This window comes from Choloepus didactylus, chromosome 6 (genome assembly GCF_015220235.1).
Source record: "Choloepus didactylus isolate mChoDid1 chromosome 6, mChoDid1.pri, whole genome shotgun sequence".
Classification (NCBI taxonomy): domain Eukaryota; kingdom Metazoa; phylum Chordata; class Mammalia; order Pilosa; family Megalonychidae; genus Choloepus; species Choloepus didactylus.
Window position 1 is genome coordinate 139,645,765 of NC_051312.1, and position 14,577 is coordinate 139,660,341.

Sequence of the window (14,577 nt, forward strand, 5' to 3'; positions counted from 1 at the left end):
GAGGCTAGGCCTCCCTATATTTGTGCCTAACAGTCTCCTCCTGAATGCCTCTTTGTTGCTCAGATGTGGCCCTCTCTCTCTGGCTAAGCCAACTTGAAAGGTGAAATCACTGCCCTCCCCCCTACGTGGGACCAGACACCCAGGGGAGTGAATCTCCCTGGCAACGTGGAATATGACTCCCGGGGAGGAATGTAGACCCGGCATCGTGGGATGGAGAACATCTTCTTGACCAAAAGAGGGATGTGAAAGGAAATGAAATAAGCTTCAGTGGCAGAGAGATTCCAAAACGAGCCGAGAGATCACTCTGGTGGGCACTCTTACGCACACTTTAGACAACCTTTTTTAGGTTCTAAAGAATTGGGGTAGCTGGTGGTGGATACCTGAAACTATTAAACTACAACCCAGAACCCATGAATCTCGAAGACAGTTGTATAAAAATGTAGCTTATGAGGGGTGACAATGGGATTGGGAATGCCATAAGGACCAAACTCCACTTTGTCTAGTTTATGGATGGATGTGTAGAAAAGCAGGGGAAGGAAACAAACAGACAAAGGTACCCAGTGTTCTTTTTTACTTCAATTGCTCTTTTTCACTCTAATTATTATTCTTGTTATTTTTGTGTGTGTGCTAATGAAGGTGTCAGGGATTGATTTAGGTGATGAATGTACAACTATGTAATGGTACTGTAAACAATCGAAAGTACAATTTGTTTTGTATGACTGCGTGGTATGTGAATATATCTCAATAAAATGATGATAAAAAAAAATGGTTTATAATGTAGAATGTAGGGGAACTAGCGATAGAGAGCAATAAATGAAGGGGGAATGATAACCCAATAAGGACAGATAAGCTATAATGGGTAAATTTAATGTTCTGGGAATGCCCAGGAACAACTATGGTTTGTTAATTTCTGATGTGTACGGTAGGAACAAGTTCACAGAAATGTTGCTATATTAGGTTATTTTCTTGGGTAGAGTAGGAACATGTTGGAAGTAAAGTAGTTATTTTAGGTTAGTTGTCTTTTTCTTACTCCCTTGTTATGGTTTGTTTGAAATGCTTTTTTAAATTGTATATCTTTTTTTAAAAGAAATTTTTTTTTGATATAGTTAATTAAAAATAAGAGTTAAGAGTTAATGACAATCAATGCAATATGTGATACTGGAGTGGATCTAAGAATGGAGGAGAAAAGCTCAAAGGGGACATAAGGAAAAATTGGAATATAGAATTTAAGCTTTATACCCATATTAATTTTCTTGAATTAACTGCAGTTAATTTAATGACATAAGTGAATATCCTTGATCGTAGGAAATGTACATGTAAGAGTTGAGTTCAAGGAGTATGATATATGCAACCTGCTCTCAAATGTTCAGAAGATGATAAATGGGTAGATAGATATTGATAGAAAGGTAATAGATATAGTTGAAAGAGGGGGGGGGAGGGAGAGAGGAAGGAAGGAAGGAAAGAGGAAGGAAGGAAGGAAAGAGAAAGAAAGGTACTGCAAAGGCAGCAAAATGTAAAATTGGTAGATACGGCTATCTGGGGTGGGGGTAGGTGTTGGAGTTCTCAGTATGGGGTTTGTATTGTATTTGCAACAGTCCTATATGTTTGAAATTATTTCAAAATAAAAATTAAAAAAAAAATCAAAGGAGAATATCCGCAGCATTTTCAGAGACCTAACCATGAATGCTTGCAAAACTCTACTGAAAATATTTCTACTAATTAATACAAATTAAGCTATGACTTCTGTAAGAGCAATATAACATACTTTTTACTTACAGAAAAACTAAAAATTAGAAAAGAGATTATTATTTATGTCTAGCTTATTAATATAGTTTTTATTTCATTCTATAATTAGTTTAGCCATTACATCATGTTGATAAGCATACATTTGATTAAAACTGTATTTAGACTTGTTACATTACTTATGACTTATCTATGATTGAAGTTACAGCCCCGTCCTGTTTTTTACACAGAGGACCAGATAATTACATGTTGTCTAGCTCTAAAAAGGTTGAGAAGGGATTTCTGCTTTCTTGAAAATATTTTCAGTTTTTAACTGTTCAGCTTCTCCTTCAGTATAAGCTTTTAATATCAGACTTGAAGGATATGAATTATCTATTCCAGTTATTATAGGAAGGCCTTTCCACTTTTTATCATTTGGAAATTGTGCTTGAGTGTTTTGGGGTAAAAGTTCTGTTAAACATGCTTCTATAGCAGAAGGGATAATTAGTTCTTCACTATCAGTATAGAAAGCATCAGGTGGTGTATGAGAGCAGCACAGAGAGGAGTCAGTGTCCTCATTATCAAATTCTTCAGTAGAGATATTATCCTGTGACATTAGCCTCTGTTCGTTCTCTATTATACTACATATTTTGTTTTCTTTAAGCACTTTCACTACCAAATATTGTTTACTTATTTGCTTATTTGTTTATTGAATAGCTCCTCCCTTTACAAAATAGCTGTATGGGGAAAAGGATTTTTTCTGTCTTGCTTATTGCATAATGCCAATGTCTAGAATAGTGTCTTTAATAGAGTAGAAGCTCAACAAGTGTATGTTGAATAAAATAGTGAATTACATATTTTTCTTTCAAAAGTTTCATCATTGGACTCATTAAATATTTTATATGAAAATAATGAAATTACTAGTTGTGTTTAAACAAAATAAATAAAACGTATTCATATTTTAAAGTAGCTATAAAGATCTGTTTAATTGTGTATATTGTGTTAGGTTCAGGGACTTTTAATGTAATTATCCTTTTCCAATAACCGTCATCATACATGCATTTCCTTATTCGGTTCCTTCCAATCAAGCTGCCATATCTGGTCTTTAGACCAGCCTGGATCAGATAGTAAATTCTGCCCACTTTTTCAGCTTCTCCCTGTTGTTGCTCAACTACTAAATCAACAGCATAAAGACACAGCCAGGAAATAAAGTTAACAGCTGTGATTTCTGCCCAGAGAAAAGGATCGTTCCTTCTCACAATCTCACAATCTGGTTGATGCATGTAAATAAAGGATGTGGTTCTGACAGATATAATTTGGCTTTTCTATATATAATATAAAGTTCTTTCACATCCACTAGGATCCTCTGGATGTTCACAACAGCCTAGGGAGGTGAGTTTGTCATCGTTCCCACTTTACAGACAAGAGAATAAACTCAGGGAGAGCAAACGTCTCATAGCAAACATGTCACAAACCAAAATCAAGGTGAGCCTTTGACACCGCATTTTATACTTACTCTACATGGACTCTTCAACAGTGAGAATAAAGACTTATTTTTTAAACCTCAGATTTAATAGGTTCATTTTGAAATAGAGAAAACATAGGAACCTTGCCACTTCCTGCCCTTAGCCAGGAAAATGAGCCGGATAGTCTCAGTTACTTAGATTGTTAACACGTAATTTTGATTTTATGATCCTAATGAAATACTAGTGATACCTGATGGAGACTTGACTCTGTGACTTGAGATTCTCTCATTAAGGCAGAAGTGTGTGCACTGCCTGCCACTCTGGTTCCTAGTTCTCCCACCTCCCCATCTACTCCGCTCCCCGCCCCCAACTCCAAGATATGCGGAGGATAACATCTTGGAACAAATGATTTAAAGTAGAAAGTAAAATTCAGTGCCTAACAACTCCTTATTAGCAATGCTTGTCGAACAGCTTAGTAAACCCTTGGTTAGAGCAATACTTTGTTGATGTTACTGGTGCATCATTTTCATTTGAAAACAAAATAGACGCAACTCTCTTTCCTTTGTCGATCCTTTGATTGTGCCTTAGCGAAGAGCAGGCAAAGGAAAAAAAGCAAATGTCCCAGGGTTTAAGAGTTTTCCCTTGATGCAGAGAAAAACTAATGCTCGAGCGTTTAAGAATTTTCCGTCGATCCCTTAATCATGTGGTCGCTTCTTTATCATCGGTGCCTAGAAGGGGGCGTGGCTTCCTGGAAGTTTTAACTGTGCTTGTTTCCTTTCTCCTGAGACTCAGAGAGAATCTCTTCTGCTGGAGCAGGTAGGTGACTAGGGTCCCCGCGCCGGGGCTGGATCCCACCCCCAGCCACGGAGGGCTGAGACCCGCCCTTCTAACTCCCTTTCCTCCTGGCCCCAAATCTGTTGGGGCTTGTTTAACTATCAGCCCAAGGGATGGGGAATTTAGTCCTAATGTGCGATCCCAGGGGAATTTCTGCAGGTTTGGCACTTTTGGAGACTCTTGTGGGGTTTGGGGGGGGGGTATTTAGTCATGTCAAGGGCCCTGTTCCTCTGTTCCTTCTTTCCTTTTTTTTTCCTTTTCTTCACCACTTTATATATTCCCATCCTTTGATATGGACAATAGGCGCTTTCTCAATTTTATGTAATTTTATCCTGTGAAAATGCAGCTTCAAAACCCACTTCCCCTGTCCCCGATTGGATTGCAGCCCCTAAGCCCTTCAACAGAAAATGCCTGAAGACTGAAAATTTAAGACTGGGAATATAAAGGTTAAATCACTCTCCGTTTCTGTGCAACCCCCCTCTGCATCCCACCCTCAGGTCTCCTTGGCTGGGTCCGGCTTCCCAGCTCCTGCGCTGCAACAGGCGGGAGGGGTGCGGCCGCTGCCCCAGCGCCGAGCCAGCCAGCTTCTTGTCGGCTTTACCGCCTCTGCCCGGCAGTGCGGGGACCCCCTGGGTCTGCGAGATGGCGCCTCTTCTCTCAGCTGCCTGAGATTCAGGTCTTTGACCTTGGTCAGCTGATGTGGCCCCTCTTTGCAAACCTGTTGCTAGGTGCATTTCTGAAGTGCCCTCCCGAGGGACAGAACTAATTCTGGCAGAGCAGTTTTGAAGGGGAAGGGTAGAAGTAGAGGGGTGCAGTACAGCAAATTTCTCTGAATGAGGGATTTGATCTGGGAGATCCCGGAATGAGAATAAGAATGAGGAAATAAGGTGGTTTCTTTGTAGAAGAAACCTGCTTCTCTCTCTTCCTCTGGCAGCCACCCTTGGTGAGTACGCATAGCTGGTGAGCTTTGGTTGCCTAACAATTCCCCCAGCTGTTTTACCCCCTGTGTGAGTCTCCTGCCTTACTCCACTTACTCCTCTTATTATGAAAAATTCCTCCCTCCCTCAGGCCCAGCTTGTTTTCCCAGAGAACTTGCCCCATCAAGGAATCTGCCTGGAAGCCCTTTTCCTGACCATTCTCTCCTCTCTCCACAGCCGTGACTGCCCTCTGTGTTTCTGTCAAATTGTGAACCATTTTACTACAGAACTGCTCAACATAAAAACAGATGTGGAATGCAAAGCCTGATTTAATGGCACTGATTTGTGGGAGTGGGGCATGGTGTATAACAAACACTGTGGATATCAGATGGATGCAGTAGGGTGTGATGTTTTATTTAGTGGGTGTCAAAGGCCTGGAAATAGTCCTGCCAAAGGCTGTAGAATCATTGAGGTGATGGTTGTTACAGTGAACCTCAGAGTTCACCGGCCCGTAAGTTCCTTAGCAAAGGCTGAAGTTCTCCTTGTCTTACCCGTCTCTGGGCATCTGAACAAGCAACTTGGGTTCATTTCTCGTCAGCCTTCTCTACACAGGAGGCAATGCCATTTTTGCTCCTTAAGGTGTGTTTTTAGGGAAAAGCTCCCTTGTTCGTTGGCGATGGCAGCTCATGCCACACTAACAGCACAGGGAAGGGCCAGCTCGGATCAATCTGGTTCAGAATGGTCTGAAACCAGCTTCCAGGGGTGCTAAGGCAGATGACTCGGCCCAAACTCACCTGTTGACTCTCTGGGTAAAAGAATCAATGTAAAGCATAATCTAGATATGGAAACTTCATCTCTTTCTTTGTTACCAAATCCCACAAAATGGTTGTCCAGCTTATAATAAAATTGGAAGCTGTGTTCAGGAGGGTCTGCTTTAAAATAGAGGACATGCTGCATATATGATATTTGTAAATATCAGAATATCTTCATCAGAGAGAACAAACTGTGGTTTCAATTATGAGCCCCAACTGAAAAGTCATAATGATCTAAGTTGCAGAGGTTCATTCCAGATTATGTACAGATCTCTGAGTAGCAGCAGAGCTTTATTTAACAATAACCATAACGAGAACCATACTCATGGCTGCCATCACTGGTTAAATGCCTCCTATGGGCCAGGCACTACACATATGTAGGCCAGGGACTACACATATATTAAATCAATACGAAGCATAGAGCTTGTGTTTCTCATGTTAGAAAGAGAATCCCGAGGTTCAGATGGGTGAAGTTGATTACACTTATGCAATACACTTAAGGAGTGGTGTATTAAATTTGCCTTTGAAAAAAGTTGAGCCAGTATTTGAACCAGCCTTAGGGTGTTTCAGAGATTTCCTCTTTAGCGTGTACTTTGGAATATTACAGCTTCTCCATCTGAGCTGGCATTTAGAACAAACCTTACTATCAGAATCTTTGTCTCTTTCTTTCCAGGCTTCTGTTTCCCTCCTGCCTCCATTATCAACCCCCTGAATCTATTCTTAATGCCAGAGAGCAACACAGAAGATAATGGTGTTTGAATAGATATTCCCCAAAATGTCACTGTGTTCTTGATGTGTCATTTCCACAGAAACCCTGTGCCACCATGGTGCGCCCCTGTGGCCTTCTCACCTGCCGAGAGGAGCCAGGTAAGCCTGGTTACCTAATTACACCTGCCGGTGTATCTTTGGCATCTAGCACAATGTCTGGCCTGCAGGAGGCATCCTGTTAAGCTTTTTTGAACTCTTTGATCTCTGGTCTATCCCCAGTGCCACTGAAGAGCATCTCTGTGAACTTGTCCATATGTGAGTTTGTGGCTGGTGTGTCTGCAACTTTAAACTATGAGAACGAGGATATCATTCCCGTGGAGGCCTTCTTTGTGTTCCCGATGGATGAAGACTCAGCTGTCTATAGCTTTGAGGCCCTGGTGGATGGGAAGAAAATTGTGGCTGAATTACAGGATAAGATGAAGGTACTTCCTCCTGGCTCATTTCCTTACCACATACTCATTAGGATCACCATCAAAGGAAGCATCACTGAAAATGCTGATGTTGGAAAGTTCCTCCATTCCTTTCTAGCTGCTATTTTCCTAAAACCATTTTAGGAACTCATTCAGAGATACTCAGAGTATAGCTGGGAACTTGGCACGACCGATTCCAATCCCTCCCACCTGTCTTTCTTTTCTGCACCACTCGTCTCTTCATCACCCATTGGCTTTGATGTCACCTTTCCTTCCTGTCCCTCACCCCGTTCTCTTTAGGCTCACGCCAACTATGAGAATGCCATTTCCCAGGGCCACCAGGCCTTCCTCCTGGAGGAGGACATCAGCTCCAGGGATGTCTTCTGTTGCAATGTGGGAAACCTCCACCCAGGGTCCAAGGTGGCACTCACCCTGCACTACGTGCAGGAGCTGCCCCTGCAAGCCGATGGGGCCCTGCGCTATGTGCTCCCAGCTATCCTGAATCCTCGGTATAATCTCTTTGGTGAGGAATCTTCCCCCTTGGAATACTAGTGGTGGGTGACTTATTTGGGGAAACCTGCTTGAACTTGCGGGGGTGCTAAAACCTACGGGAAGGAAAACAGAACTAAGGTAACTTTTTGCAGGACAGTCTATGAGAAGTTGCCTTCAAATGAAGACTCCTGTAGTTCCTCTGAAGGGCCTGCCCTACACACTCAGCCTGGTCGCCACCATCAGCTCCCAGCATGGCATCGAGAAGGTGAAATCCAACTGCTCCTTGAGTCCTCTTGAGTACCTTGGAGATAAGAAGACTGAAGTTCAGGTGGTTAGAAAGAGAGCACTATTGTTGCTGGTGCCCCATTCCTATCCCTTCCTAATTGTTCTTTAATTTTCCCTGTTAACTCAGGAGTCATGCTGCTCCCTCTTTATCCCCATTTAATGTCCAGCACCTTCTCTTCATTCTCACCCCTGCTCTGACCATGCTCCCTCGGGGAAGAGGCCTGTTGCCCTCTGCCCTGACCTCAGCCTCAGGCAGCAAGCAGGGATGGTTCTGACCTGTCTCTTTTGCTCGCCTCTCCTCAGGTTTCTCTGGCTGATGGGCACAAGTTTGATTGCGATGTGGAGCTCCTGATCTACTACTGTGAGGTGCACAAGCCTAGTGTGGCCGTGGAGTTGGGAAAACAAAAAGCAAAGCCAGGTATTCTCCTTCTCCCCTGGTAGTCATCCAGAAGGTAATTCAAAGGTTTCCCCTCAAATTCCTTTTCTTTCCCCCATCCAGAAGCGGAGAAAACATATCAGTGTGAAACATTAAGGTCACTTACACAAGGGCAAGCAGAAATGGTTAGGTTTAATGAACATCATGTCATTATTACTTAGAGGCAAATTTAAGTGCATCAGTGGATAATTGGGAAAAGGATACAAACAAGTCACAAGAGGAAACAGTTTACAAGCATGTGCAGCAATGATCAGTCTTGACAGAAACACAAATAAAAATCATCAGGTACTAGTTTTACCTTTTAAATTATCAAAGATTTTCAAATCTGATTTTGCTTCATGTTTTAAAAGATGAGTCAGCTTCATAGATTGCTTGAGGCAAAATGTTTGGTATTGGGAATCTTAGCTAAGGAAAGAAATCTAAATATATAGAAAAACATCCACCAAGATGTTCCATGCCAGTTAGTGTTATCAAGGATCAATAAACAATCAAAATGTCTTATAGTGGCTAAGTTCACTATTGAAGGCATACTTAATGAGTTACTATGCAGCTACTAAAATAATAGACATTGAAAAATTGAACTAATATGGAAAAAAGTCTTCCTAAAAATGTTAAGTAAAAGAAAAATAAGTTAAACAGACTGGTTGCCAGTATAAAATAACCCATCTATTAGGAAAAAAAAAAAAAGATTTTAAAACACAGGAAGTGTGTAAGCAATAATTGTTATTAGATCAAGACTAAGTTTAGTTTCATTTAAAAGTATTTCCCTTATTTTCTAAATTTTCCCTAATACAGATGCATTTTTTCTTATAATTACAATTGGGATAACCCATGTCAGTCTGCTGCTCTCTTCCGGCCTTCCGGTGCTTTGGTGTCACCAGATTGCAGAGCCCATGACGCAGGCCTGAGGGTGCTGCCACTTCTGGAGCATTGTCTACATTGGTGAAATGGAAGTACCTTGGTGACAGTCATGTTCAGAGTTGCATGGCTTGAGTTAGGCTTGTCTGTCACTACAGCTGCTGCAGAGACAGATCCCTATAGTTGGTCCTTGATAGGAGGCCAGTCCACTCTCTCATATTAATGTCTGGCCAAGGTAGCTTCATATTCGAGCTCACAGAATGGAACTCTTAGGTTTGCTTTCACATGTTCAGTGATTTTTCCTCAGGGCAAGCTGCCCATGCTAAGGTTAGAGGGGCTTCTAGTTTCTACCACAGGTTTGCTATAACTGGCCCCTATTCTTTGAAGAGACCCTCATGGAAGGGGTGCTATGCAGATTTTTGTCTTCTATTCCCCATGACCAAAGGGGGTCAGCAGGGGCAGCCTTTACATCATCTTCTGAATCCCTTTCAACATTGTCTCCAAGAAGGGCCACTCATGTCTGGCTTCCCAGAACATATATTTGGTCAAGATGACTTACTGTTCCCATTTGCACAGAGAAGTAACTGACAACTCTAAGAAGCAGGTTCACTCACTAAAATCATTTTAACTTTTGCCAAATGAGGTATACCACTCCATGATGCAAATGCAAAATATTATGTTTTAAAAACTTAGGAAGTACTTATTACATTAAGAATATGTTTAATTTTTTAAAAATTAAATTTATAATTTAATAAAATCATTTTATAAAAATTAAATTTTATTACTCATTTAAAAAATTATTTTTGAGAACTTAATCTGTATTAAACCCTAAACGGAGTTCCTTATGTGCATGAGATCACTTCATCTGTTACTACCTTGATTATTCAGATGAGAAAACTGAAGCTGGAAAGCAGAATTGCTCAGATTTGAAACACGTCCATTTACAAATGAGGATGCTGAGACTCATGGAGGTGAAAATAATTTGAACCAGGTCTAGAGAATATTAGAAGATAATACAATATATAATGTTTACCATGTACCTGATACTATTCTAAATTGTTTAAATATATCAACTCACATAATTCTCATAGCAATCCTTCTGACTTCTTTGTTCAGTGCCATTTTTACTATAATCATCTGTCTCTCAAAATGGAAAGAAATTTATCTTGTCCATTAAAAAATACTACCCTTCCATTGCATATCCAGACATCTGGGTTGCATAAAAGTTATTTTTGAATCAGTATTCCATCAAATATTTGCTGGGCCACACCCATTTTATTTGGAAAACAGTTTTGTTATTGGAGTATCCCATGGGTAAGAGATTTAACGGAGCCAGATCCTGCGGTCACACTGAATCCTAGAGCTGCCTAGAGTTTGATCTTATAATCTTGGAATCAATTGTAAAATTAGGGCATTGGAATTTAATTCTATATCCTCATATGTTTTCTGAAATGTAAAACTAGAGTTGATATAACCCAGCCATTCTCATTTCATCTCTTGCTCTCAACACTAACATTTCAATTCCTGTCTCAGCTTTTACTTGCTCACCAAGTTAAAATCACAAATTTAAATATTTGATAACTTTGCCACAAAGGCCCGTCTCTCTACAGTGGTGTGGATGGTGGCATTGGGGTCCAACCTGCATCCCCATGTTTCCCTTTCTTTTTTCTGGACAGTATCAGTGAGTGCTTCGTTCCCAAACAAATGGAATTAACCACACGCTCTATGACACTTGTACTCTCAGCTCATGTAACTTTTCAACATAAGAATTGTCCCTGAGCCTCACTTTTTCAAACCTGTAATTAAAGACTTAAACAAGGACCCATGTGGTGAATTTTCTCTTGAGTTGATTTGAAGAGAAAGTCTGTCTCTGCAAATAAATTTGCCTGATTCTTTTGGCAAGTGCTGGAAACTTAACCTAAGGTGTTTCATGCATTTGCCTGGCTGCCAGAAACAATGTTAAAACTAGCAGCCAGTTACAGCATTTTAATCATTGCTCATGCCTGGTAACCTCTTCCGTCTTTCTTCTTTCATATCAATTCTGCGTCTTTCCCTACAGCCCACTTTTACTTAGGTTTACCACTCCCTTCAAACCCTTTGCAAGCAGATTTGGTGTAAGGATCACACTTGGTGTTTCAGATTTGAGATCTTTCTCAGCTCCCTATTCAACTCACTACAGTTAATTCTTGAGGGCCTTGAGGATTCTTGAGTTCTTTTGGTCTTACAGTGTCCTTATCCTTTCTGAGTAGAGTCTTTGATGGGAGATCCATCTGCAATGGTGAGTTTCTATCCCAGCATCCCAGAAGCCCAGCCACCAATTACGTGTGGCGAATTCATCTTCCTCATGGACTGCTCGGGAAGCATGCAGTGCTCCATGAGTAAACGGGAGAAAGGAAGGACGCGCATGGATATTGCCAAGGTACAACTAGTTTCTTTCTTCCTCAGGGTCGCATGCTCAAGTGTGGAGGAATCTCAGAGGTTGAGTTAGGGTTTCTCAGAAGCTGTGGGCAGTCTCAGGCTAGCCTTGGAGTAGAAGGACCTCAAGGCACAAGGGAGGAAGGTCAAGGATCATCCCCTCAAGAGTTAGATTTCTCAGCGTCTGTGTGTCTGAGAGGATCCTTCTCACTCTGTCTCCTCATGATCTCTTACCTTCAGGAAACACTGGTTTTGCTGCTGAAGAGTTTGCCTTTAGGCTGTTATTTCAACATCTTTGGATTTGGATCTAAATATGAAGCATTCTTTCAGTGAGTTTCTAGAAAGGCCATAGAAAGCCCAAAAAGGTAATTTAAAGAAAGGGACTAGCTTGTTCAAGTGTTGACTGCAGACTTGACTTCAGCATTGGGGATTTCAGATAAGGTTGATTAACTGTGATAAAAATATGTGTAGTAATGCAAATTACTACCATGCAGGGGCTTGGTACTGGGTGATGTTGAGTAGTCTTCTTGTAATTGGATGCATGTGTTTTCCTCAGCGATAGTGTGAGGTACACCCAGGATATGATGGAGGAGGCCTTGAGGAAAGTGAAGGTTATGCAAGCAAACCTAGGGGGCACTGAAATCTTGTCACCACTCCAGACCATTTTCAATGGACCCCCCATCCCAGGCCACCCCCTGCAGGTAAGAACCGGAACAGAAATACAGAAGATCTTTGCTCAAGAATCTATGGCCCTGAACTTCATTGCTAGAGTATTGAAATATGGTATTTACTTCAGAGAACCTTCTATCACATAGTAAAGAAAAAGGACAAGAGGTATTTAATGGAATTCTGCGTCTTGAGTTCCATGGTCAATGGAAGTTCCTCGTAGAGTGCCATAGAGGATTCGGATTAAGCTAAGAGGGAAGATGGTTCAGAACAGAACATGTAAGAACATGGCCCAAATGACAGTGGCACTTTAGGGGCTCTGATGCCTGTCTGAAGTGGAGACAGAGCCTCCGGAATGAGTTAGTTGGGTTTTTTTATGAGCAAACCCTGGCATCTTAAAAATGAACTTGATGAATGCCTTCTTTCTTTCTACAGCTTTTTGTCTTCACAGATGGAGAAGTTACTGATACATTTACTGTCATTAAAGAAGTGAGGAGCAACAGAGAGAGGCACAGGTATGAAGAGAATGTGGCTTCTGGGTGACTGGACCCAAGAGAGAGATATAATGCCATTTGTGGTCTTTATACCAGTGTTGACATTCTTTGCAGAGGACAGAATAATTCAAGAATTTTAGTTTTTACCAGTTGACAAATTTTTTATACCATTTTTTCCCTCATTACTAAAATATAAAAGCAGTTTTCTAAATAACATCAACAACACAATGCAAAATCATTGTCCTCTTATTCTCTCTAAACCACAAGGGAAACAAGAATTGAATGGTAAGTTTTCAGATTTTTCTTTTTTTCTACCAATATTTTAATAAAAGAACAACATATGAGAACTAAGCAAACCATAAGTATACAGATCAAGGATTATCACAGAGTGAACACACATGTGAAACCACTACACAATTCAAGAAATAGAAAGTTACTTATACCCTCTGTCTCTAACCCTTTGCATCACACTCCTCTCTAATCATTGCCTATTTCTTCCTCTCTAAAGGAAATGACTTTCCTGATTTGTAACATCTTGGATTATTTTTGCTTATTTTTGAAATTAAATAAATGAGTTACAGAGTATTTGTTTTTCTGTATCTCTTCCTTCCTTTAGTAATATATTCAAAGTCATACATATTTGCATGTAGCCATGGTTAATTTTCATTGCTGTATAGTATTCCAGCAAATGTCTATATGATAATTTATCCATTCTGTAGCTGATGGACATTTGGTTTGGCTGTTAAGGATAATGCTGCTGTGAACATCCTGGTACATGTATTTTTGGCACATATATGAATTTATTTTGTGTTGAAATTGTTGATAGTTGTGGAGTTTCTGGGGAATGTCAAACAGTTTTCCAAGTTATTATACTAATTTAATTCATACCAGCATTTATGAGGGTTCCAGTTGACCCATTTCCTGTGCAAAATTTGGTTTTATTTGTATTTTAAAATTGTAGTCAACCCAATGGGTGTGTAGTAGTATCTCATTATGGTTTCAATTTGTATTTTCCTGATAACTAATGAATTTGGGCATCTTTTGATATTTATTGGACATTTGGAGATACTCTTTTGTGATACACCTTCCAGTCTCTTTCCTATTTTTTTTTCTGTTAGACTGATTTTTTTTTTTTTAACTGATTTGTAATTCATTCCAGATACAAGCACTTTGTTGACTATATGTGCCAGAAATATATTTTCCTATTCTATGACTGGCCTTTTTATCTTCAAAACGGTACCTCTTTATTAATAGTCATGCTTAATTTTAATGTTGTCCACATCTTTTCCTTTATGGTTAGTGTTTTTTGTGTTCTATAGAAAAACCTTTCCCTACCTGAGGTCATGCAGATAGTTTATTTTGTTATGTTCTAGAAGTTGTGTTATTTTTTTCTTTTATATTGTGATACACAGTGCATCTGGAATTGACTTCTGTGCATCATGTGAGGTAGAGGTTAGCTTTCATTTATCTTTTCCTTTTCGATAGCAAATTGGCCCTGTGCCATTATTGATAACTTTGTTCTTTCCTCACTAATGTGCAGTGCCATTTTTGTCACAAATAAGCATCTGTACCTGTGTGGATTGTTTTTGGATCCTCTGTCCATTCCTTTGGTTTCTTTATCTAGCCTTATGCCAGAACAATACTGTTTCGGTTTGCTAAAGCTTCTGGAATGCAATATGCTAGAAATGGTTTGACTGTTAACAATGCAGATTTATTAAGTTACAAGTTACAATCTAAAGCTGTGAAAATGTCCAAATTAAGGCATCAGCAAGAGGATACCTTCTCTGAAGAAAGGCTGCTGGCATTTGGGGTTCCACTGTCAGATAGCCAGGTACATGGCTGGCATCTGCTGGTCCTTTGCTCCTGGGTTTCGTTGCTTTCAGCTTGTAATTCCAGTGGCAGTGGCTTTCTCTCTGAGTGTTTATGGGTTCTGTCTTAGCATCTCCAGGGCGTTTCTCTCTCTCCAAGCTCTCTCAGTATTTCTGCTTTTATCCTCTCATAA

The 14,577-nt window shown here is 40.3% G+C and overlaps 1 protein-coding gene across 7 annotated transcripts in view; it reads left to right on the forward strand.

Moving 5' to 3' along the window:
• The window catches only part of LOC119538661 (von Willebrand factor A domain-containing protein 5A-like), a 141,685-nt gene that overhangs the window by 112,953 nt on the left and 14,155 nt on the right, over window positions 1–14,577 (forward strand). For 6 of the 7 annotated variants that reach the window (XR_005217608.1, XR_005217609.1, XM_037841797.1 and 3 more), the window contains 9 exons: window positions 6,561–6,618; window positions 6,739–6,941; window positions 7,230–7,452; window positions 7,574–7,749; window positions 8,010–8,124; window positions 11,250–11,419; window positions 11,656–11,744; window positions 11,972–12,116; window positions 12,517–12,596. Coding sequence is in view for 5 of the 7 variants with exons in the window: in XM_037841797.1 (XP_037697725.1) it covers window positions 6,561–6,618; window positions 6,739–6,941; window positions 7,230–7,452; window positions 7,574–7,749; window positions 8,010–8,124; window positions 11,250–11,419; window positions 11,656–11,744; window positions 11,972–12,116; window positions 12,517–12,596 (1,259 nt within the window). In the remaining 2 variants the exon portion in view is untranslated. Of the gene's footprint in view, window positions 1–3,948; window positions 4,005–6,560; window positions 6,619–6,738; window positions 6,942–7,229; window positions 7,453–7,573; window positions 7,750–8,009; window positions 8,125–11,249; window positions 11,420–11,655; window positions 11,745–11,971; window positions 12,117–12,516; window positions 12,597–14,577 lie in introns of those variants that run through there. The other variant, XM_037841801.1, reaches the window with a different exon arrangement.